The sequence below is a fragment of the Pseudopodoces humilis genome, chromosome 17 (genome assembly GCF_049639895.1).
Source record: "Pseudopodoces humilis isolate 2021_Gansu_Grassland_sample_001 chromosome 17, ASM4963989v1, whole genome shotgun sequence".
NCBI classification, from domain to species: domain Eukaryota; kingdom Metazoa; phylum Chordata; class Aves; order Passeriformes; family Paridae; genus Pseudopodoces; species Pseudopodoces humilis.
Window position 1 is genome coordinate 1,705,599 of NC_142216.1, and position 25,511 is coordinate 1,731,109.

Below are 25,511 nucleotides of genomic sequence, written 5' to 3' on the forward strand. Positions count from 1 at the left end.
AAGCCAGCCCCAGAACCTGCCCATGAGCTCAGACAGCACCTGCAAGGGTGGTGGCACCTGCCCAGGTCACAGACAGGCCAGGGGAGTTTCCAGAAGCAGCGGTGAGCTGCAGCCCTGGCTGGAGCCTCAGGACTGCCCCATCCCTCCTCCTAAACCTCCGTGGCTCTGCAGGGCTGCTCAGTGGCCCCAAAGCCTGTCCTGCCACCCTCTCCAAGGTCCCTCTCTTTGTACCCAGCACAGCACGGCGCTCAAACTTACGGCTGGGCCCGTGGATCTTGATGGGCTTGGTGCTGAGGAGGGAGTGGGAGCAGTTTTGGCAGACGCAGTCCTTGCCGCTGAACGTCACCTTGTCTCCGATGGGGAACGGCTTCCTGCGGCCAAGGAGAGGTGGGGAGGGGTCAGCTGCTCATCCCCCTCCACACAGTGCCCTCCTCCTCTCCCGGGGCCAGCAGGGAGCTCCAGGAAAAGGCATCTCCAAGGGGGACACCGACCCTTGGTGACAGCTTCCACTCACCTGCAGGTGCTGCAGACGAAGCACTTGGGGTGGTAGGTCCTGCCCAGGGCAGAGATGACCTCGCCGGTGATGAAGTCCCCACAGCTGTCACAGCGGGTCCCGTAGAGCTGCTGGTAGTCGTGGGTGCAGATGTACTCCTGGTTCTTGAAGAAGAAGCCCGACTGGGCCAGGTCGCAGCCGCACACTGGGGAGAAGGACATGCGGCCATCGCGGCAGGTCCGGGATGCCTGGGCCAGCTCTGCCGCCTCTCCAGCTTCCTGCAGGAATCTCCGAGGGTTTCCCGTGCCAGCCGAGCTCCGGGGCCTCCCCCGGCACCACAAGATGTCAGTGTTGGGCTGTGGGATGGGGCGGCTCCCGCAGGGAATCCCATTGCCGGGAGGGAACCCCTGCACTGCAGCGCTCCTGCAGCACGCACCGACAGCTCGGGCATCCCCTCCTGGAGCTGCTGCACCTGCCCGGGGCTCAGCCCCTCCGCTTGGCACCCCGGTGGTGTCAGGAAGATGGGGACAGGGGTGGCAAAGAGCTGGGAGCGCCCTAGGGACAGCTGGGGTGAGATCTCATCCCTGCCCTGGGACACGGCTGCCTCTGATGGTCTCCACGCCCCGGACACGGAGCCGTGCCCTGACAGGAACAGCTCCCGGGAGCACTGGGCTTGGAGCTCTCCCTGCTTGTTTTTCCAGAGGTGTCCAGCCCAGCCTCGCTCCCTTCCCTGCTGTGGGAAGTGTGGGTGGTGCACAGCCCATCACAGTAATCCAGGCAGACGTGGCCAGCCCTGGCCTCAGCATCATCTCCCTCCCTCCCACGCTTCTCCAGCCAGAGGGACCTGGAGAGCAGCAGATCCCGGCCGTGGATGCTCCTGTGGGATCCCCTGCCCTGCGAGGTGACAGCGTGCAGAGGGGATACAGAGCGACCTGCTGCCACAGCCCACCGTGGTCTCTGCTTTGTCCTTCAGCCCCCTCTGTGCTGTCCCTGCAGCTGTGGGCCAGCCCCAGTGACAGGGGACAGCTGCACCCGCTGCTGCAGGGCCCTTGTGGGCAGAGATGCAGCTCCTGTCCTGTGAGCATCCCTTGGCCGAGCTGGGGGTACCCAGCAGGGGCAATTTGGGTCTCCCAAAAATCCTGTCAGCAACCAGGGCCAGGCCAGCAGCTCGGGGACAGCATCAGGAAGCAAATCCAAGATAAAATGAGTCTGCTGTGTGCCCTGTGCTGTGGGAACAGCACATCCCATGGCTTCACTCCTGTGCCAGCTCCCGGGGACACGTCAGGGACAGGCAGCGGGGCTGGAGCCAGCCAGAGGTGGCAGGAGGTGAGAGCTGCGAGGGAAGGTGAGACAGGAGGATTTCCTCTCATTATTTATTCCCTTTCACTTGGAAATCGGGCAGTGAGCGCTGCCAGGCTCTCCCTGCTGGCTCCCGGGCCCTTTGAAGCTGGCGGCTGTCTGAGCTCTTTGTCTGCACGCTCGGCTCCTGCTGGATCCTCCACGGCTGAGCTGGGAAAGGGCAGGAGGCTCAGCACGGGGCCCTGCAGGTGCAGCTCAGCCCCGAGGGCATCCCGGGACAGATCCCCCTTCCAAAAATCCTGGGGCTGCCCACCCCATAGGGGACAGGGCTGCAGCAGGGTGGGGACAACCCGGGAAGTGTCACCTCCAGCCAAACCCTCTGTTCCCTGGCAAGGAGCAAAGTGTGACCAGGGGCTGGGGATTATGCTTAGCACGGGGAGCTTGGAAGACCAGAGGCCTTTAAAAAGCCCTGGAATGGGGAATTTTACAGCCTGCAGAAGCTGGTTGAGAGCAGCTGCTCCAATAAAGAAGCTGAGGAGCCCTTCAGCAGCAGCTCTGCACCATGAGCTTTACAGCCCTGCAGCCCTCCTCTGGTGCTCCAGGAACATCCAAACAACCTCTCTGCTCCACTCCTGCCAGCCCCGGGGGCCACCAAGTCCCAGCTGCATCCCATGGGCAGGTGGCAGGGATGTGTCACCCAGCCCCAGCTCCAGAAGGAGCTGCTCTGGGCATGTCCCCACCTCTCTGCTCTCAGCCAGGCTGGCAGTGCCTCGTCCTCCTTCTCCTCCCCCTGCTTCGGGAGCAGCTGGAGGGCACAGTGACCCCCCCAGACACAGATGGGCACGTTTGGGACCTGCAGGCTGCTCCAGGGTAGTGACACTGGACACCCCTTCACTGGCTCTGGCATCACTCAGGGGCTCTGCCCTGAGCTCCACCACATCCCCCTGCAGCTGCCACTCCAGCAGTGTGACCACAGCTCACAGGGCCAGCCTTTTGCTTTGCCCCCAGGGCTGTGGGACAGCCAACCATCAGCTTTTTGGGGATCCTTATCCTACCTTGGCAGGTGAAGCAGCGGATGTGGAAGTGGTTGCTCTGCACACGCACGACCTCGCCCTTGCAGGTGTCCCCGCAGCGATAGCACTGGATGGCAGAGGAGCTGCTCCCAGGGGTGTAGGGGTTTTGCTGATAGGGAACTGCTGGCAGAAAGGAGGGAGAGCAAAAGGAGAGAGGGGAAGGGTCTGTTAGGATTTGGTGTCACTGCACCGAGCTCAGTCTGGTGGCTGTGGTGGCCATGGGACATCAGGCCAGCACTAAGGGCAAGGGACAGCACCTGAGGCTCTGAGATGGGAGCCCAGCCCTCTCTGGATCTGGGATTTCCCTGCCCCACAAAAGAGGCTCACGGGTCTGCAGTCCCAAACTCTGCACAGGTCAGCCTGTCCCTGCACGGACAAGCAGGTCACAGCATCATCCCAGAGCTGCCCAGATGCTCTCCTGTCCCAAAAATGGGACACTGCAAGGAGCAGTGCTGTGCTCAGCCCTGGGGGCTGCTCACCCTCTCCCACACAGCCCAGCAAGCTCTGGCTTGGCAGCAGCACGGGAAGGAACTGCTGTTTTTTTGGAGCTTCCACTTGTTTGCTTAGGAGCTTGAGGAAGAAGTCATTTGTCAAGGAGCTTTCAAACATCACAGCAATGGAGCACTCAGCCCTGCTGGGACTGTCACCTCCTCAGCAAGGAGCGGCAGCCCAGTCCCACGGCTCCTTCCGGAGCGTGGAGCCTCTCAAAGGAGCCAGGGGCTGCAGGGGAGGGCAAAAAGAGCTGGATTTCTCCTGCTGGGATTCACCTCCATTCCTCACCCCCTCTGGGAGCATCACCCAGGGTAAAGCCCTCCTGCTCCCTGTGAATCCCTCCACTGTCTCAAGGCAATTCCCAAACACGAGGAGAGAACAGAGCAGCTCCTGCTTTCCCTGGAGCACCTGGGAGTGCCTGGGCTGTGCAGGAGCTCCAGCCAGGCTGACAACACACCACCACTGCAGGATATATTTGCTGTAAGATTTCTGAAAGGGAGTCACAATCTGGGCAGCTCGAGCAGCAAAACGGAGGATTTCAGTGGGCCAGAGCTTTTCTGACCTGGTGCTGAACTGCATTCCCAGGAACAAGAGAAGCAGCTGATTGAAAGGCAGCCTGTGAAGTCCCTCCAGAGCAGGGAAGAAGGGGCACAGGACAGAGGAGATCACTCATCAGAGGCTCCTCGCTCACCGAGGGGCAGATCAAGTGACAGGGAACAGAAACAGCCCATTATCAGCTTCAAAAGCCAAGCAGGAGAAGTCAAAATGACATTGAGACTGTGTCACAGTAAAATCCCATTCCCTGTGCCAAGTGCCCAGAGACACAGAGCTGCTTCCCTCCGGGAAATGGGCTGAACCTCCTGGAGCCGCTGGGAATGGGCTGCGAGGGAAGCTCTGAGTGCAGAGCTCAGACTCCAGCCTTGACTTCCAAGAACTTCCAAGAGCTGCTGGGACTTCCCCTCCCCGCAAGCCAAGAGCTCTCAGAGGTATCTGAGGCACTAAGGGATGCCAAGTGCCAGCAGAGGAGTGACAAAATGGGAGTCAGGCCTGGAGCTAGCCCAGCAGAGACTAATTAGTCTCGACCTAAATTCCTCTGAGGTCCCAAACAAAAGGAAGGGAACCCCCACCCAAGGGACACCTGCCCTGGGAGCAGGAGTCCAGCACCTCCTGTGATGGTTACTGGTGGTGATGGGTGCCCAGGAGCTCTGCAGCTGCCTGAGGGGACCAAGAGGATTTCCTAGGGCTGGAATAAATCAGGGATCTTCTCTGCAGGGGTCTCCAGCAGAGCAAGAGTTACAGAGCTGAAACTTCCTCCCACGCACCCACTGCTCACACCCTGGCCCAGAATGAAGCCAAGCCCTGGGACACAGCCATGGAAATCCACAGAGCTGGGAGAGAAAAGCAGGACAGAGGCAAGGGGGAAAGCCAGGGATTCACCCACACTTAAACATTCACAATAAAGAAAGGGGGAGGATAAAAATAATAATAATCTATGTCGGAACACGCAGGCATCACTTAGTGCGGGCTCCTGGTCTCCAGGGAAAACTTCCTGGTGTCCATAGCAACACATCACCAAGCCCTTGCCTTGGTCTGATGGGAGGAAGGCAGAGGAAAAAGAGCTGATGATGGGAAAGATGCTTTTAGCTGTGCTCCAGCACGGGCAGAGCTGGATCTGAGGCAGTCACTGCTGGCTCAGGGCAGCCTCACCCTCCCTCTGTGTTCAGCGCTACCCAAAGCTCCCTGATTTGTGCTTAACCTCCAGGCCGGGCTGGAATTTTGGCCGGGAACATTGCAGCATTGTGTGCCTGTGTTCCAGGCAGCAGCTGCCCGCCTGGTGGCCCCGTGCAGGAAGTATTACACATCCCACAGCCCCGAGCACAGGGCCAGCTGAGCGGGGCAAAGCTCATTACACCCAAATAATCCACTAATAATGTAAGTAGCATTAGTGGCCTCGCAGGCTGGGCTGCAGCAGGCGTGGAGAGGGGGTGGGAGCTGCCCAAGGAATGCCATAATCTGCCCCCAGCTTGCTCCTGTTTTGCTCAGAGCTGGTTTGGGCCAACAATTCATGCATTTGTGCTCCACTCTCAGTGCAAAACACGCCCAGGGCCAGGCTCCTGTGGGGCTGTGCCCGTGTCCTGGTGGGTCCCTGATGGGCTGTGGGTGCAGGCAGGCAGGGAACTGCCATGGGGCTGCGTGGGCACTCGACAGATTTCCCACTGATCCGGATTAAGGTGGCACCTCCGGTCAGGGATTGCTGCCCCGGGGTCAGGCAGCGGTGGCCGTGCACAGCCAGAGTGTGACCTGGCCAGGGGGACAGTCTCCAAACACCCCCAAACAGCCCCCAGGGCTGTGCAGAGCAGCTCTGTCCCCCAGGAGGGTGCAAGGACCCTGCCCAAGGGCTGCTCCAAGCCCACAATCTGCAATTCCCCCTGTGCATCCCTGGGCAATCCCCCTCCTTCGGTTCGGGAGGGTCAGCGACCTTGTTTGTTTTCCTGTGCTCTTCCTGCACAGCCCTTCACCAGCAGCAGCAGGGTGGGGAAATCCAAACCTCTGGAACACTTTGAGCACTTCAGGAGTGGAAGGATAACAGGGGATGATTTCCATCTGCCTTGGATGGTTTGCTGCTCACCACCAGCACAAATAACAGGCCACAACCCCCACGGGGGCCCAGAACAAGCTCCAGCAGCAGCTTGGCTTCCAGGCAGCCCCAGACCCCACAGCCCCACATACCCGAGCAACAGCAAACCAGGAACAGCTTTCCATAAGCACCCAGAGGCATTTTTAAAGATCCATCCTTCCTTCCTTCCTGGGACCAGAGCAGGTGATGCCCTTTTCCCACCCATTTCCCCCTCCCAGCCCATTGGCCCTCCAGGAAGGTCTGTCAGGGAGAAGCTGCTCCGGGTGGGGTTTGGATCATTATCCACGTTTGTGACACAGCATCTCCACAGGAAGATGGGCATGCCTGGCTTAATTAACTGCCAGTAATTAATATTTACACAATGCTGGGAGAGCCACAGGTGAAGGGGACTGTGGAAAAGCGAAGCCTTCACCCTGAAATGAATAAGGAGAGGCAGTGCCACCGTGGGAAATTGAGTTTGGGGGGTGCCAGGGGTGATGCAGGGACTGACAGCTGGCACCTACAGCAAGGGGGGTGCCAGCATGGGATCCAGCCCCTGGAACATGTAGGGAGATGTGGGTGCCACCATGGGATGGATCCAGCCCCTGGAATGCTGGATGTCAGGTGGATGCTGGGGGAGCAGTGCAGATGATGCTGGCAGGAATCTTCACACCTCCATGGGGCTGAACTCCCCACTGCTTCCCACCACTTCCCACCGCTTCCCACTGCTCCCCACCGCTTCCCACCGCTTCCCACCACTTCCCACCGCTTCCCACTGCTTCCCACCGCTTCCCACCACTTCCCACCGCTTCCCACTGCTCCCCACTGCTTCCCACCACTTCCCACCACTTCCCACTGCTCCCCACTGCTTCCCACCACTTCCCACTGCTTTCCACTGCTCCCCACCGCTTCCCACCACTTCCCACCACTTCCCACCACTTCCCACCGCTTCCCACTGCTTCCCACCGCTTCCCACCACTTCCCACTGCTTCCCACCACTTCCCACCGCTTCCCACTGCTTCCCACCGCTTCCCACCACTTCCCACCACTTCCCACCGCTTCCCACCACTGGCTGGCAGCCAGCAGTTCCCCACCCTATCCCCTGCAGGGTCCCTGAGGCTGGAAATCCTCAGAACCCTGGCTGGGGTGGGATGCAGCTGCAGTGGGGAGGGAGGAGAGCTGGGCATTCCTGGTGGGCATTCCCATTGGGCATTCCTGGTGGGCACGGCTGGCAGAGCCCAGGAAGGGCCGATTCCCAGCTCGGGGGCTCGGGAAGAGGAAGCCCAGGCTTGAGGCTGAAGGCTGAGGCAGTGACTGGCCAGGAAGGAATTCTGCTGGAAGCACTGGAGGCTGAGGGAGAGGCTGGGATGGGATGGGGCCGGGCTGGGGGCACAGAGCGAGGTGAAGGAAACCTCTGCTGGGATATGGGGACAAGGAGGGGGCTCTCCAGGAGCCTGCACCCCAAAGCCCACTGCAGCAGGGATCCAGGGTGACCTGGCTGGCTCCAAGGGGTGGTGAGGGTGAGGGGGAGGATTTCCCCTCCAGGCTGTGTCCCAGGGGTGGCCGGGGAGGAAGGGTGGGAACTCCAGGGCCACGGGATATGGGTTTCTCATCAGCAGCATGGCCAAAGGCTCCTGCCTGCTGTCCTGCAGCGGCCAGGGCTTGGCTGCAGCCGTGAAAACGCCTTGGGAAGGAAGGGGAGGATGGGCTGGGAGCCAGATGATGCTGGTCCTTCAGCAGGCTCTCCTGTGCTCAGCCTGTGGGGCTGCCTTGACCCCGGCATGGGGAATGTGCCTGATCCAGACACGGAGTCAGAACTAACGAGGCTGGAAAAGATCTTGGAGCCCATTGAGCCCACCCCAGGTCCCTGCTGAGGAGGGGACACTGGGGGTGCCAGTGGAGAGGTGGGGATCCACCTAAAGGATCAGCCAAATCACCCCCAAAATAAAGGGCAGGACCAGCAGTTGGGATGCTCAGCTCTGCTGGTGAATCTGGCCCCTGCATGGCCATCTCAGTGCTCAGGCCACTGCTTCCCACGGAGCTCCTGCAGATAAAATCCGTTTCCATCAAGGAGAAAATGCCAGATTTACCTTTGGACAAAAGATTTTCTCTCCTGATCCTTCCCCTCAGTAAAATCCAGAACCATCACGTTGTTCCTTATTTAATATTTACATTTTTAAGCTCGGGCAGGCTGAGGGCTCCTGATGGGCTGGGGACAGGTACCAGGGATCTGCTGTGAGATGTCTGCACTGAATCCATGAGGACTGGGCTGGGGACAGGTACCAGGGATCTGCTGTGAGATGTCTGCACTGAATCCATGAGGACTGGGCTGGGACAGGCACTGGCAGTGTGGGACAGTGGGCACAGTTCACCCAGAGCAGGCACTGGGCTGTTCCCAAAGCTGCCACTCAGCTCAGAGTGTATTCCAGGTGGGATTCTGCACCCCCTCCAGTCCATGCCAGCCTCTCCTGCTTCCCATCTGTGCCTTACAGCTCAAATCCCCCCAGTGCCACAGCTCCTAATCCAGCCCTGGGCATCCCTAATTAGATCAGGACCAATTACTGCCCCCACCTGCCTCACACTGTCCCCTTGCTGCCACTCCCTGCGTGGGACACAGGGCACAGACCAGCCGTGGGTGCCATGGGGATGGCACCAGGGGGCTGCAGTGGCACATGCCACCGTGGCAGAGGGCACGGAGCTGGGGGTGGCACCAGGGAGGGAACACTCTTCAGCAGTGAGTGTGGCTGGATGTCACAGGTGCCCCATGAGGTGCCAAAAGCACCATGAGGGCATGGCAGGACATGGTGCCAGGGTGGCAGCTGGGTCACATAGGGACACACTGCAAAAAGAGAGAGGAGGGAGGTCAAAAACACCCAGAGGAGACAAAGGAGGGAAGGAGATAAGGAGAAAAATCAAGAGGATGGAAGGAAAACAAAACAAAAAAAACCCAAGCCCCAAACCCCCCAAAACAACAACCAAAAAAACAAAAGAAAAATAAGGGAAAAAAAGCCAGAGCCCTGCCTGCACAGCAGAATTTGCTTCTGGCTGCGTTTGTGGAAATTATTCTCCAAAATGAGTGTGGAGGAAGCCGTGATTGTCTTCCCTTGCTGACCTGGCCGGGGGCAGCTGCCCGTGCCTGCCTGCAGGATGTTTACTTCCCACACAGGCAGTGCTGGAATGTGCCAGGGAAACCCAGAAACCCCTCAGGGGCTCAGCAGCTTTCACCCCCAGCCCCATTCCAGCAGCAGCCTTGGGTGTCCTAATGAGGGATCTGGGATCAGCCTGGTTTGCTGGAAACACCGACTGCTGCTGGGATTTTCCCAGGTTCCCAAGAAAAAGAGGAAAAAGTTTTTTCCTAAATCTCTCTGGTGGGAGATCTGATGAGCTGAGTGCAGACAACAGAAAGGCACAACAGAGCTCCTGAGCCTGCCCAGGCTGACAGCTACGCCCTGGGCTGTGCAGAGCCAGGGAACATGCTGTATCCTGAGAATTCCACTGGATCCCACCCTGGCAGCGGCCAGGGAGCACCACAGAACCTCCTGGGCCATCCTCACACACAGGGCTGCAATGGCACCCCCAGGCAAGAGAGGAGGCTGAGCATCCCCTTCAGCATTCCCTGAGCATTCCAAGGCCTGAGCACACTCTCCATGGAGAAATTCCTGCTGTTGTCCAACCTGGAACAGCCTGTCTCATCCTGTCGCTATCTGGGAGAACTGACACCTTCTCTGTCCTGGAAGGACCCTGCCAGGGTGGCTGTGTGGGGACTGGAGGAGGATGAGGAGACAATTCCAGGTGTGGCAATCTGGGGGTCACAGAGCTCGGAAAGGGGCTGGAGCAGGGGAGGAGACCCTGGATCATTGGAAATTCCAGTGCACAATTCCCAAGGGATCTGTGTACCCTGCACAAGCCTTCCTCCCATCCCCAGCTGGATCAGCTTTTTCCTGGTTAACACTTGTACAGCTTGTCATGGCAACAGGATCCCCTGGAACTGCAGCTGCAGCCAGGGCTCCTGCTTTCACACATTTGTCTCTCTGCAGACACCACGGGAGCCCCTCCCAGCAGAGCTCTGGGCTCCACAGCCCCAAACTGGGAGTGACTGGGAACCCCAAACTGGGAGAAACTGAGACCCCAGAAATTGGGAGTGACTGAGACCCCCCAAACTGGGAGTGACTGGGACCCCCGCAAGAGGCTGCTGCCTGTCTGCCCATGCCAGGTCCCTCATCTGGGATAGAACTGGGATTTGGGAAAAAATACTCCTGGCTGCTGCTCAGCTCTGCTCCCGACACCGTGTTTGCACCAGGAACTGCTCTCCACAAGGATTATCCACAGAATTCCAGAGTTATTTCAGTTGGAAAAGCCCTCCCAGCCCATCAAGTCCAGGCTGTGCCCCATCCTCATCCTGACCCCAGCCCAGAGCACTGAGTGCCACCTCCAGCCCTTCCTTGGCCACCTCCCAGGATGGGCACCCCAAACCTCCCTGGGCAGCCCCTTCCAAGGCCTGAGCTCCCTTTCCATGGGGAAATTCCCCCTGCATTCCCAGCAGGCCTGGTATTTCTAGAGTGTGGGGCTGGAGATGCAGAGCCCGACAGGAACAGCGATAAATCTCCAAAAGGCTCCACTCAGATTTCCCAGGAACTGCTAAATTCCCCTCCCTATTATCCCCAACAATATCTTAGCAGTTCTTGGTGTCTTGGGGAGAGGATGAGAAAGGATGGATTGCATTTTAATTAATAATTGCTGAAATGCATGGCTGCCCAGCGCAGGAGCCGTGTTGAGCCTGGAGCAGGAGCTGTGCCCAACAGAGGGGACAGCACAGCTGTCCCCAGGTGCCACAGGGCTGGTGGCAGCTCCTGTGCTAGGGTGGGACCCCAGAAGAGCTCTGAGCAGCCCCCTCTGCCCCTTTCCCAGGCAGGAGCCTGGACCCCGCAGCTCTGCAAACCCCTCTTTTGAAATCTCTGTGAGGACTTGAGCTGAAGCCCTGCTCTGACACAGGTCAGGCTCAGGGAGCGGGGCAGTGATGGTGGAGCTGCCCTGGTGGGGACAGGTGACACCAGGTGTGGCACAAACCCAAGCCTTTCACACACAAAGCGTGGCAGGAGCCACGAATGCCTTCCTGCCCTCACCTCCCGCACGTTCCCTGCCTGCTGCAGTTGTTTGCAGTGGCTCCAGCAGCTCCTGCAGCCCCAGCAGATGTGCAGCACGCCCTGAGATCGGCATTTTGGGCTGCAGGGAGGTTCACTGGAGGCAGCTGAGGAGGGAGCCCCGCTGAGAGGCTGGAGATGGGATTTCCTCCTCACATCTGGTACAGCTTAAAAACCCTGGCCTGAGCTGTTGTGGATGCAGACAGACAGGGCAGGAGTGAGGGGGTGTCAGGGGAATGATGTGCCCAGGCACTAAAGTGCGGTTGGGCTGGGAAGAGGGACACAGCACCCCAGGACAGGGATCTGGGTGAGCACAGATCCCACAGTTACACATGGCTGTGCTTGGTGGCCCTCCGTGGGTCCCAGGGGCAGCAGGACCAGATGAGGCCACAGGCTGGAGGACACCACACCACAGCCAGTGTCTGGCCAAGGATTGGGAGCAGCTTCCCTGTGCCCTGCTGGACCTACCACACACAGGAGACATGGTCCCAGCCCCAAATCTCCTGTGCTGCAGAGCAACAACATCTGAAAGGCATCCCCACATCCCCTCCTGCACTGTGCTCAGCCCACGGCCAGGCTGGGACTTGGAGCAGCCTGGGATAGGGGAAGGTGTCCCTGTGCATGGCAGGGGGTGGAACAAGATGGTTTCTAATGTCCCTTCCTACCCAACCCATTCAGGGATTCTGTGACATCCCTACTGCATCCCACCATAAAAATGTGGGGCCAAACCTGAGCTGCCACTGCCTGCAGGAGCTCTGGGCCACACCAGCCTCCCTCCTGCTGCCCTGGCAGGGTGGGCTCGAGGGGCACAGCCCCCTTGGCAGACAGACACTGGACAAAATCCATCTCCTCCCCTGGATTTGGTTCCCGAGGCCTGACAAGTGTGAGGAGCCCCAGCCAGCTCACCCAGCCAGAGCAGGAGGGGTGGCCTTGAGTGAGGCTTGGAGCCAGCCCCAGCCCACAGGATGCTATTTGCAGCTCCAGCTGGGCTGGACAGGCTTTGGGGGCTCCATGCAAGGGGCTACGCTCGGGTCCTAAAGTTGAGGGACGTGTGGAGTAGAAGAATCTAAACTCGAGGTTCTGGCCAAAAGCTGAAAAGCCTGAGCTCATCATTTTGCTGAGGCCAGATTTCCTGCTGAACAGAGGCTGTGTTTAGTGCTGGGAGACAGTCCTGGCTGTGTGGGAGTGCAGGGAGCCCGGGGGGACTGTCCCCTGCTTGCCAAAACCCACCCACCTGCACCCCCAGCCAGGCTGGGGCAGCCTGGGTGAGCTGGAGCACAAGGGACCCATCCCAGCTGAAAAAACCCCTAAAAACCCCAAAGAAAAAGCAGCAAAGGGGTTCTCTGAGGAAGAGAAAGGGCAAAGGAGCTGTCAGATGGTGGCATCTCCTGCTGGGTGCCGTGGAGGCAGTGCCAGGGTGGCCGGGACAGGAGGTGACACAATGGAAACATTCAGGCTCGCTGCTCACATGAACAGCCGGAGACAGGCAGGACAGAAAGGAGCTTATTCCTGGCTGCTGCAGGAGGGATTTGCTGTTTGCTGCTGCTGTGTTTTGTGTTTGCAGCTTCCCGTATGGAAATGCTTTTTCCCTTTAACCTCCACCCACCAGCCCGGTAGATTTCGGTGCCGTTTCCCAAACATATGGTGCATCCATCAGAGACATAAAGGCTGCTATATTTAAAATATTACAAAAGAAAAGCCAGGAGCTGACATTTTTAAACTAGGGCAGCGTCTGAGAGGGAGAAACGTGGGGATTTAGGATTTTCTCTGCCAGATCAGGGAAGCAGCCCCGTCGGATGAGGCAGAGCCAGGTTGGCACCTCGCCACCTTGCAGCAGACTGTTGCTTCCAGAGTCTGGGAGCGCTTTTAGGAGAGGATCCTCCTGCTCTGTCCCTGCCTGCTTCCAAGGAGCCTGGATCCAGCACATCCCTGCCCTGCTGGCCGGGTTTGGTGTCCAGCTGAGCCTTGGACGAGGCAGAGTGCACTGAGCTCAATTCCTGCCTGCTTTCTCCTGTTGATTCCCTGGGGGGCTGAGAACCTCCTGAATTCCCCCACGAATCACTCTGAGCCTGCAGCATCATTTATCTGGCCACAAGCACTGTGAGGGAGACAAACTCTTGCCTGTTTTATAAACCCTGAGGCTCCTCCACGTCTTTTCTCCAGGCTGGAGCCGCTTTCTCCCATTCTGCAGAGCGCAGAGCACTCCCTTGTTTTATTTTAAACCCTATTCCTGTCGGTATTGTAAGTCCAACCTGGGAGACTGCGTCACAGCCAGGGAATGAGGGGTGTTGGATTTGCTATTTTTAACTCTTTCTACTCCAGGGAGCCAGCTGAAATCGAATCCCCATCCAGAGGCACTGTATGGATATTAATGCAACAAAATGGGAATTTGGGCTGGGGGTGACAGCTGGCAAAGCAAGCCCTGGCGTCACCGAGGGGACAGTGTCCCCAGAAATAGGCTGCAGGGCAGGGATATTTGTTACAGAGCCCTCTCAATGCCACCAGCACGAGAGCAGCAGCCCCCAGCCAGGCCCATTCCAGGGGATGAATTACAGCTCAGGGCTGGGGGCAAAACTCCAGCAGGAACTTCTCTGGCTGGCTCCAAATTCCTCCAAGCGCTCTTACAGCCTGGGAAGGTGCTTTCTGAAACAACTGGGAGCTCTTTCAGATCTGTGGCTGCAGCAAGGAGGGCACTGCCACATCCCCCTGGAGCCCTCCTGAACCCAACTCTCTGCAAATGATAGGGTTGGGAGAGATGAAATCCACTCCTGCAGTCCCCTAACACAGAGCATCCCCCAAAAACGGTGCAAAGCCCTCAGAGGGGAGCTGAGCAGAGCCTCCAGGGGCCCTGCACAGAGGGTGTTTACTGCTTCTTAATCTACTGTGATCCCCTCTCTAATGCTGTTAAAGGCGGCAAATGGAGCCTTTAAGTGGCCCTGAAAAGATTGTTCCCCACGGAGTTCATTTGAGACAGCTGGCCTTGCATGTGGGTGGCAGAGGTGGATGCAGCAGGTGGGGGGACAGGGACATGCCAGGGACAGCCCCATGGCCACACAGTTTGGGTTGGAAAAGATCTCTGAGGCCATCGAGCCCAGCCTGTCCCCAGCCCAGAGCACCGAGTGTCACCTCCAGCCCAGGGCACCGAGTTTCACCTCCAGCCCTTCCTGGGACACCTCCAGGGATGGGCACTCCTCCTGTGGTGTTCCAGGCACCACGAGCAGTGCAGGACAGCACAAGGCCTCAGGACAGGCTCTCTGACCCACAGGATCCTTGGGGTAGTGCTGGAAAACTCCACATTCCCGGCCCTGATTCCATCTTTCTGACCCCATCCTTCATGCTGGGCTAAAACTCCACAGGACAGAGCTCTGGGGAGCCCACACAGCCCCTGGGCACTGCCAGGGCCAGCAGAAGGGGACCGTGGGCAAGGTGGTGCCAGGCTGGTGACAAACAGCACCCAAGGCCTCTCTGAGGCACCGCCTCACCTGGCACAGCTGGAAGCTGGGTTCAGAGGCAGGGAAAGGCAGGGAAAGGCAGGGAAAGGCAGGGAAAGGCAGGGAAAGGCAGGGATTGGCAGGGATTGGCAGGAAATGTGCCAGAGCAGGCTGGAGTGGTCACAGGCCAGCCCTGGGAGCCAGCCTGGGGCTGGTGGCACCTGCCAGGCCTGCCTGTCACCAGCACACACGGCTGGGCCTGGCATCCTCCACAGGCTCCATCCTGCTGCCCCAGCAGAGGCTGATCCACCCCGGGCTGGGCCCTGACAGCTCCTGGTCTCCTCCCAAAGCCACCAATGTCCAGCTGCTGCCTGGTGTGGCTGCAGCTGGCCGGGGACGAAGCTGTCCCCATGAAAAGGCCGCGGTTTTGGCTCTCCCTGCCATCTGTGTTTGTGTATTTCCCACACCAGCAGCAGCAGGCTGGGCTCCAGGCAGGCTCAGGACGAGCTCTCAGACATCTTCCCAGCACTTTGAACAGCTTCATCATTTCTTTTATGGCTCCCCCAGTGCAGTCCCAGCACCCGGATCATCACAGCCCAAACTGACACTCCTGAGACAGCAGGGATGGGGCCTACGTTCCAGAAATATCCAAAAGCTCCCTCACCTGTGGGGTCCAGCAGCCCAGGTGAGGCTAAAACCCCACACCCTGAAAGGCAGCAGGAGGTTTGGCATGGTCCCAGCATGGAATGTGTCCCCAGAGCTCTGCCACAACCACCCAGCTCTCCCTGCCCTCCCTGAGGTGTGCCTGGTGCAAAAACAAGGAGATAAAATAAATCAGTGTGGCCCTAACAGTGAACAGAGCCCAGTTCATGGCTGGAATCCCCTTCCACCTTGTCCTGCTGGTCACCTCCTCCCTGCAGGATGTCCCCACCCTCTGAGCCCTCCGCCTGCACTAAGGCTGCAAAAGTCACCACAGTGGCCCAAGGGTGGCCAGGACTCCACCAAACCCAAGCCAATCTCAGTTTCCACCCCAGGCAAGTGCTGCTGAAAGTCCCCACATGGATTTTGGCAGTTTTGTCTGCCCTGCCTGGGATGCTCCAGGGGCACAGTCTCCTCCTGTGCTCTCACTCCAAGCTGGGCAGAGCCAGGCCCAGGAATGTGGGAGCAGCAGAGGGAAGCTGGGATGTGCTGGGTTCGCCATGTGAGACCCCAGGAGAGGAGCAGAGCTGCTCCTGAGGCTGCCCTGCCTTGGCAAGCTTCTCTCTGAAACACAGACTTGAGCTTGCACATGCCCAGACATCTGCCCCAGGCAGGCAGCAGGACACACATGCACAAGCAAATTTGGCAACTTGATGTGAGTTAAATGTGCATTTAATTGAGATTTATAGGGGAACTTGCAATAGCAATTGATTATCAAAATCAGATTATTTATGGAGGTTTAGCAGCTATACAAGAGATTAATGCTGGTTGCAGAATAAATCCTCAGTAAATGTATGTTTCCCCAGTAATCAGCTAATAACACGTCATCCTAATTATCTCCTGATAGGGGCCCAGCGATTCTGACACACACTGCAAGGAGATCTTGTCATCTGCAAATCGCCACCAGAAGGCCACAAGCAGCTCTGTCTCCACACCCACAGGGACTCCTGGTGCTGCAGCAGCTCCTCAGCTCTCCTCAACCAGTGTTTGCTCATTAAAAAAATATTTATTGAAGGTTCTATTTGCATGTTTCTGGCAGCAATAAAGCCGTGCCATGCATCCAGCTCTGCACCCCAGCCCTATCCTGAGCTGCTGAGGGCTCAGCGCTGTCCCCTCCTCTCCCCAGACGTCAGTATGTGCCACAGGGATGTCCCCACGGAATTCCATCCCTGGGAGGAGGTGGCAGATGCCCCCTGGGAGGGGCAGGAGGGTGCCCTGCCTCTCGCCATGGCCAGGGCAGGCACAGGACCACTGCTGTGGGATGCAGAGATGCTCTGGCAGTCACCATGGCAACCCCAGTACACAGCCAGGAGAACAAAGCTGCCAGGAGAGAAACAGGAGAAGGGAAGAGAAAAGGAAGGTGGGGTGGAAGGAAAAGAAAAAGCAGGAAAGGCAAAGAAAAAAGAGCAAAGGCTGGGGCAGGAGGGAGCCATGGGGAGGGAAAACAGCTGAGGTGGAAGATGGACCTGCCTTGAGGCTGCTCCCCTTGGGATGACCTTCAGCAGAGGCAGCCTCTGAGTACACCACTGAGACATTTTCTGTCTCCTTCCACTGTCCCAGCAGAGGATCCCTCCAGGACATGGCCTGTCCCCCTGCCAGTGTAAATGTCTCACTGTGGTGCAGGAGGGGACACTGCCAGAGACCCCAGAGGAGCCCTGAGGCAGCTCAGACCTCAGAGACCCTCAGGGGATGGATGGATGATGGATGATGGATGGATGGATGGATGGATGGATGGATGGATGGATGGATGGACGGACGGATCCACACCTGGCTGGGGCTGGCACAATGAACTCCCTTGGGCACAGATGGAATTCCTTCCCCTCCTCCTTCCCACACTCGTGCTCTCCTTGGCTCCAGCGTGCAGAATCCAAAGGAGGGGGAGCTCCGGGCAGGCAGACAGGGCTGGCTCCTGCTAAAAGCCTTTGGTGCCTTTCATCAGGGCTGGGGAACAAACAGCCTTGGACTGGCGGGCTGGCAGAGAGTCCTGCTGCTCATGGGCCACAGGGATTGAGTCCTACAGAGGCCTGGAGAGGCTCCTGGAGCAGGGACTGGGCAGGGTTAAAGGAATAAAGCAGGGATTTATTAAAAGCCCTTCCAAGGATGCACCTTGGGCACTGCAAGAGGCTGGCCCTGGCTGCACCCAGGATGGGCCCTGGCTCAGGAGTTTCACTCTTGGATCAGTTCTGGTCCATTTCCACCTTGGGGTGAATTGTGCAATTCCAGCTGCAGGTGATGCAGTCCCATCCTCCCAGGCTGCTCTCCTCAATTCCCTGCTGGTTGCACTTTTTGGGCCTGGAGCTGCAGCGGTGTCCTTGGCTGTGGGGCTGGAGAAGGATTGTTGTGTGTGCCTGAGCTGTGAGGAGACCCTGCTGACACTTTGTGTGGAGTTCAGAGTTCTGCACCAACACAGAGGCTGGAAAATAACACAGCTCAAAGTGAAGGCATCAGCACACCTGGGCAGGGTGGGTTTAGCCCTGTCCATCCCACCTCTCCCTGTGTAAATAAATCCATCAGTGTAGAGGAAAGCACCAGAGGTCCTCTTAACCCTCGGCGCTGCCCTCAGTGCTGCGGGCACAGCAATTGGAGCATTCCTCGTTAACAAACCCATTCATGCAGCTCAGCTCACCCACGCCGAGGTCACGGCTGCCTTCCCCGCTGAGATGTCCCTCCCAAGCCGAAGCGACAGTCTGTCCCCAAGAGCCTCTGGATGCCACTTCGCCCAGCTCCTCATTAGCGACAATTAACAGGCAATCAATGGGCCCCGCGGGGCTGGCACTTTCCAGGGAACAAGTCCCCTTTCAGCGGGGGGAAAAATGAGCATGGCTTTATTGTGCTTTTGGTTAAGTGAGCCAAAACCCGCCTGCCAGGGAACACAACTGTGTCCCAAACTGGACCCTTGCTGCCACCCGGCCAGCCAAGCAGGCAGAGAGGGCTGGGGCTGCTGTGGGTGTCCCCTCCTGGCCAGCCGCAGTGTCCCCTCCTGGCCAGCCGCAGTGTCCCCTCCTGGCCAGCCCTCCCTCTGGACACCCGTGGGATGCTCCCAGCCAAGGGCAGGCAAGGTGGGAGCAGGGACCAGGGGTAGAGTCATGGAATGGTTTGAGTTGGAAGGGGGACCTTAAAACTCATCTCCTTCAACCCCCAGCCATGGCAGGGACAACAATCCCAGGCTGTTCCAAGCCCTGTCCAACCTGGCCTTGGCCATTTTCAGGGATCCAGGGGCATCCACAGCTTCTCTGGGCACCTGTGCCAGGGCCTGCCCACCCTCCCAGGGAACAATTTCATCCTAATATCCCATCTAACCTCACTCTCTGTCAGTGGGAAGCCACTCCTGTCACTCCATCCCCTGTAAATTGTCTCTCTCCACGTTTCTTGCAGGCTCCCTTCAGGCACTGGAAGGCCACAACTGGGTGATCCCAAAGCTTCTCTTCTCCAGGCTGGACAATCCCAAGTCTGCCAGCCATTCCAGTGCTGGGAGCCCAGAGCAGGATGCAGCACTCCAGGTGGGGAGGGGGATGGACTCTCTCCAGCCAGGCTGGTGCTGCTGGCTCAGAACCACCCACAAGGACCAGGCAGGATCTCTCCAGCTTCACTATTCCCTGGAGCTGGGCACTGCTAACCCTCCACAGCCTCTGCTTCCCTGGGTTCCTGTCTAGCTGAGGGAGGGAAAAAAAGCTAAAAAAGACAAGAAAGCAAGAGGGAGATGGTCTGGATGTGACAGGCTGGCAGGTGTGACAGAGGAGCCTTGATAGCAGCATTTTTTTCCTGCAGTTGGAGCAGGGGCAAAGCCAAGCAGCGTTTCCCAGCTGCCTGCACCAAACAGAGCCACCTGCACAGGGCTTTTCCTGCCAGGGGCAGAGCTGGGGTGGGCAGCGGCACTCCAGGGATTTGGGAGGACAGACAGAGCAGAGCTGATGGCTCCTGCCACATTCCCAGGATGGGAAACTCTTGTCATCCCTCCAGCCACCCTTCCTGCTGCACAAGGGGAGCAGCTGACTCCACGCTGTGCCTGCCAGGGGCTGGGGTTGGGGGGCTTCACACCCCAAAGAGAGGTCACAGGGCCTTGTGCCACTGGATATTGGGACCACAGGTCCAGGCCAGCCTGAGGACAAGACAGGACCCGTGGGGATCAGCAGTGGCCACAGCAGACTGCACCAGCTCTCCAGGGGATCCAGAGGAAGGATCTGGCAGATCTCTCAGCTGACGAGGAGCACTTTGTGCCCAGTGGCTGTGCTGCACCAAGGGAAGCCAAAGCAATTAGCATTTCTTGGAGACACTCTGGAAAATTTCCCCTGAGAGATGGGGAGAGCTGCCACAAGCACAGCAAAAGGCCTGGAGCCACCACCCAGGTCCTGTGCTGGCAGTGCCACATGGCAGAGCAGCACTGTCCCCCTGCAGGGCCCTCCAGCCAGGCCCTTCCCGAGCCCCATCCCAGCTCCAGGACCCCCAGATCCGAGCCCTGGCCATTCCAAACCGCCAGGCAGCTCCCAGCGCCTTTCCCAGAGCACAGCCCAGGTGGGAAAGGCCACCTCAGGGAAATCCACCTCGTCCCTCAGCTCCAGCCTGGAGGCAGGGAAGGAGCGGGGATGAGCTGTTTGGGAATCCCGCAGGAGCAGCAGCTGCAGCTGGCCGAGTCACGGATTATTTTTAACAGCTACTTGTAGAATGCAGCGAGCGCCTGCGGGAGACACGGCCAGAGCTGCTGCTCACCCCAGCCCTGTCCCCAGCACGTGCAAGGCACAGATCTCCCAGGCAGGCTTTTTATAGGGTTTCCTGCTCCTGCTGGGCACGCAGCTCAGCGGCTCGGCACGGCCACACCACCTCCTCCCTCAGCAACCACTCACATGCCGCTCACCAAAGTCTTTCCATTCCCCCTCGAGCTGTTTCCTCTTCTCTCCTTATTAGGGATCCACCTACCTATCCATCTTCTCATTCTCTCCCCCTCTGTGGCTATTTTTAAGATGCCATAAAAGCTTTCAACGGGGAGCATCCTCAGGGAGGCAAGGGATTTTATATGTAGCCCATCAGAAGGAGTCATCACCACATAACTCACCACACAGGCAGTGACTTTCCTTTTATTTTTTTTTTTTTTTCAAAAGCAGGGGAGGGGAGAACATCCACACTCAATCCCTCAGCTCTCCTTGGCCAGCTCATCCAGGCTGGGGAGGATCAGATGCAGCCCACTCCTCTCCTGGTGGGGCAGCTGGACCAGATGGTGGGACACCAGTGCAAGTGCTCTCAAGTCACACCTGGAGGTGGATGAAGGGATGGTTTTGCTCCCTGATCAAAGGCTCCAAGCTGGGATCATCCAGCTTCATGCCTCAGCAGCTGCCAGCAGATGAAGGATGGCCTCCTTGCTGAGAGGAGGGCCGTGGTTGTCCCTGTGTGCCCACACACCTCAGAGCTGCTCTGCTTCTTGGTTCATGGTCAAAAGGTGGGGGAAATTCCACCAAAACTGCCTCCAAAGGCACAGCCTGGACAGACAGATGGGACCAGAGTCTTCCTGATCCTCACAGGCACTGCACAACCCCACAAGTCTCTTTTCCCTCCCAGGGTGAGGAACCTCCTTCTTTTGGGGGATGCAGAGCCATGAAGGTGCTCCAGGAGTGGTTTTCACACACAGCTTTCCTCCCTCCTCTTCTCAAGCTTTAAGGGCTTTGGCCAGGGGTGAAGCAAAGCCACCCTGGCCCATCCACCCTGCTGGGACCCTCTGTGCCTGCACTGGGAATCCAGGCTGGAGCAGCTGGGACTGGGAGATCCCCACCACATGTCCCAGCAAGTGACTCTGAGCCACCAGACCCACCCAGTCCCCAAGAGGATTTAAAAATAGCTCCCATTCTCCAGCAAGAGCAATCCCTGGAAGTGTCCAAGGCTAGGTTGGGCAGGGCTTGGAGCACCCTGCCCTGTGGAAGGTGTCCCTGCCCATGGCAGGGGACGATACAAGAACTTCAAGGTCCCTTCCAGCCCTGGCCATCCTGTAATTCCATGAAAATTCCATGATCCCCAGGGCTGGCAGCACAGCTGGGATGTTGGGAAGGACAGGCAGGGCCTTTCACAAGCGAGCTGTTTCTGAGGGGGGCTGTTCCACAAGGCACATGGATTTGGGAGCTCCCACCGAGCCCTGCTCTACATTTGGCTTTTCTGATCTTGCAGCCTGGCTGCATTTCTGGGAAACAGTCACGTAACTCACTGCTCTGAGGACAGGTCAAAGCCTGGAACTCAAACTCAGGCTGCAGCAGGCTCAGGCTGGGTTGAGGAAGGGTTTTTGAGGCTGGCAGTGGCACCAGCAAAGCTTTTCCTGCCCCACAGCTCTCCAGAATGTGCCACTTGTTGCCAAGAACAACCAGAAGCCATCGGGATGGCTTCAAAGCTCAAACACCTGCTCCCCTCTTCCACTGCTGTGCTCCTCAGAGAAACCTTCCCACAAGGACTTTCCCAGTTCTGAGCCGTTTCCAAGACTCAGAAAGAAGCTGATTCAAAATGGAAGTGGAGTAAAATGTCCATGAACAGAAAAACAAATGATCCTCAGGGCTCTGCAGACCTTGCCAGGCCAGCAAGGGTAAGAAGAAAGGAAGGTCAGACAGGCTGGCTGAGGAAACCACATCAGCAGCTCCTTTTTCTTTCTGCTCTCAGCCCCAGGCAGTGGAGAAAGCTCATCAATTCCCAGGCCAGGGCTTATGGCTGATACTGATAAAGCATTCAGAAAACTCCACCTGAGCTGAAAAATGCACACAGAAATGGAGGCCTATCAAATACCTGAGCCACCAGCAAATAAATGGGACCTGTGCAGCCAAGTTTGCTCCTGGGAGAGCTGGCTTTGGGCCTCTAAAACCTCAGTCAGCCTTTCCTGAAAGCCAGGAGTGCCCCTGGGGGCTGTGGGGAAGTGCATTCCAGCTGTTCTGCTCCTCCAGGGATGCACTGAGCCCCCTGGCTCCAGAGGGGCTGGCCACAAGGGGACTTGGCACCACCACCTTCCCTGCTCCAGGCTTCCAGTCCCCCTGCCAGCCTTGCCCACAGCCAAAATCCCTGAGCCTCCCCTCCATTCCTGCATCCTTTTCATCCATCATTCCTCAGCCCAGCTCTTGCCATGACCACTCCACCCCCAGATGCTTTCTGGAGGTGCTGCAGCGCTCACAACTCAGGCACTGATGGATTTAAGAACTAAAAATATTGGATGAGGTGTTCCGAGCGCTTCGTGATGGCCCCATCACGACAGGACCGCAGGGTCTGGGTGGGTTTTTCTTCCCTCCCTGCCAGCAAAGGCAGCAGCACATGGACTCCTGTCATCAGCCTGCTGGCATCCCAAACGCTGTTATCCTGCTAAACCAGTCATCACTTGACGATTAGAAAATGTGCTCTTTATTTCAGAAGAGCACGCTAGGCCCTTGAAAGAATTCAATCACTTCAATTGACCTTACAGAGCTCACTCCAAGGCCTGCAGGGCCACTTGCCGTGGCTCCTGCTCTTCTCCAAGGGCCAGCTGCCAGGAATGAGGGTTTGAAAGAGCATGGATGAAGCCTGGAAAGAGGACAGAGCCCATCCACCAGCCCAGGGACAGAGCTGCTGCCCGGGATTGGAATTTTCTGGCAGCGAAGTGAATGCAATGGGTGATTGTTCCTCTGCTAGGCTGCCCAGGAAAACAGGGAATGATTTGTTGTGTGTCAGTCAGGGTATTGAGAGGACTAAAATGTAGGCAGGGAGTCTGGGAGCTCCCCATGGTGCCCAAATTCTGGAAAACACCCTGCTCCTAACATGGACAGGCTGATTCCTCCGGCTTCCCTGCATTTCTGAAGGCTGGAAAGAACTCCCTGCAGGACCCTCCTAGCTCCTGCTCCACAGGGTGGGGACACCTGGTGAATCACCTGCCTGAGGAGCAGAGCTGGAGCTCCCAGCGATGGGCAGCACCACGGGATTCCTCTTTAATTACACAGGGCCTTAATGGAGTTTGCTGGTAAACACCTTGTAACCACATGTGCCTGGAGATTAGGGGGTAATTACGCTTAGAGGATCACGATCTAAGAGCAAGCATGATTTAGGGAAGACAAAAATAACCAGGCAAACATGTTGCATTCATCAGGATCTGTCAGGAAGCCTCCCTTCCCAAATGCTTCGCTGTCCAGCCTCTCCTCACAGCTCTTACTCAGAGTAGGGGGTGCCTCTCAGCAGGAATTTGAGAGGTGGCAGGGGTAGGGATGAAACTTTCCACTTGGCATACCAAACCTTCTTCGGGAGCTCTCCGTGCTCCAACAGGCTCCCAGCTGCTCCAGGGATGGGGAGAAACGGCTCAGCCCACCCTGAGCTGACTTGCCATCAGATTCTGGCCTCCTTTTTCCCAGGTGTGTGTTGGGGACAGAAGGGAATCTGGGAGATCCCTGGTTTGTGAACCAGCGCCGATCACCCAGTGCCACAGTGATCCAGATCCTGCCAAACCCGGCTGGAGCAGGGAGCTCACCAGCGTTTCACCTCCCCAGGAGCTGGGATGTCCCTTGTGGGACCCAGCACAGCCAGGGGCACCTTGCTCCTGCCAAAAGCGGTGCCTGGGCTGGCAGCAGCCCCTCTCCCACCCCAGAGGAGCTGGGCCAAAAGGGATGATGTGCAAATCCCACGGGGTGACTCAGCCAGCACTCCGTGCACCTGCAGCACCCAGAGCTGCTGGCTCCCTCCGAAGCAGCAGAAGGGATTCTTCCCACTCATTTCAGAGGCTGAAATCCTCGGGGCAGTGACAGCTTTAACCCTTTCAGCACGAGCACAGCGCCAGTCACCTCAAACTCCCCGGCCAGATTCCGAGGGAGATGCTTGGAGGGGATTTTAAGGGTTTGTCCTACGAGCTCCAGCTCCCATGGAAATACCAAGCAGCACCACAGACCTGTTTGCTGAGGTAGAGATTCATTTGTAAGCAATTAGTGAGAGGCAGTGATAGCCTAACGAATGTAAACACCAACACTGTGCCCTCCAAACCCTCACTGCACACCTGGAACCCCTGGAGCAGAGGCCACCTTCCCACCCTTCCACCCTCAGGGCCACCTGAGCTGCTCTGCAGCCTCAGGATAGGAGTTTATGCCCAACGTGGAGTGGTTTTATCTCTTCACCTCAAATACAAAATTTTCATCTGGCTTTGCCTTCATTGCGGGACAGATGAGGACATGGGGTCTTCAAATCCAGAGGGAAAAGCATCCCCCTGTCCCCTCAGCAGTGCTGGTGAGGCTCCAGGGCGCTGTGCACGGAGCATCTCCAGAGATAAACCCAGCAAATCCTGCCCAAAGCTCCTGGAGGCCTCGCAGATTTGCTCAGCAGCGTGGCTTGGGGCCAGCTGTGGCCCACAGCCACAGGTTTCCTGCCTCACATCAACTTCAGGCAGGAGAGGAGCGTTAACAAAACACACAGAGAAATGGGGAGCAGTGGTGGGAATTCACAGATCAGATGGTGGCATTTTATCCTCAGCTGTGCATCTCCTTGCTTTGCCAGCCCCAAAATTTTAGCCCTGCAGGCACAAGCACACCTGGACATCATAATTTTGTGCACAATCTGGCTTCTTCAGCCCTTGTCCTGGGGGGAAAAGCAGCCAAAAAAATCAAATCAACAGATCTGCCCATGCTGGGAGGCCTCTGACAAGTGGCACCAAACTCCACCGAGCCGCTGGCCATCGTTAAGGGGTAAAAAAGCCACGCTAGGTCAGTGCCAGGCGGCATCACAGGGGGTGAAACAGAGATGGCACTGACACAAGGCTCCCAGGATTTGGGGTTTTGTGCCTTGTGGGCAGCTGGAATTGAGGCTGGGGAGGGATGCCCAGAACCTTTGGCAGCGTTCACACCAGTCCCAGAACGTGCTGACGGCAGAGATGGCCCCGCAGCCCGGCCTGGCTCACACAGCCATTGCTGGGAACACAAGTGAAGCTGCATTTGGGCATCCAAGCCCTGCTCGGAGCGCTCCAGCTGCTGGGAAAACAACTGGGAGCCCAACAGGGCAGAGCCAGCACCCAGCAGGGTTTGCACATCCAAAGGGACCCGGAGTGACCCATAAATCACCGACCCCCAGCACCGTGAGTGACCGGGAAATGTCACAGAGCTGCCAAGCCTTGAGTAAAACACGGGGCTACTTAAAATGGAGTAATGGCAATTTAAGCAAAGACTGCAAAGCCCCCCAGAGGGCCCAACAAGAGCCCTGGCAGCTGCTAAGTGATGTGACCAGGGCCACCAAGGCAGAAGGAGGAGCAGCTCCCAGGGGAGCCCTGGCTGTGCCCAGCAGACTCCCCACGAGGCAGGGCACAGG

General features: G+C 57.9%; 1 protein-coding gene across 4 annotated transcripts in view; it reads right to left on the minus strand.

The window, feature by feature from the left end:
* Positions 1 to 25,511, minus strand: part of ABLIM3 (actin binding LIM protein family member 3) — a 42,751-nt gene that overhangs the window by 15,499 nt on the left and 1,741 nt on the right. For all 4 annotated transcript variants that reach the window (XM_088063506.1, XM_088063503.1, XM_088063504.1 and 1 more), the window contains exons 2-4: positions 2,848 to 2,985; positions 515 to 698; positions 259 to 371 (exon numbers count right to left, since the gene is read on the minus strand). In XM_088063506.1, coding sequence (XP_087919632.1) covers positions 259 to 371; positions 515 to 698; positions 2,848 to 2,985 — 435 coding nt within the window. The remainder of the gene's footprint in view (positions 1 to 258; positions 372 to 514; positions 699 to 2,847; positions 2,986 to 25,511) is intronic.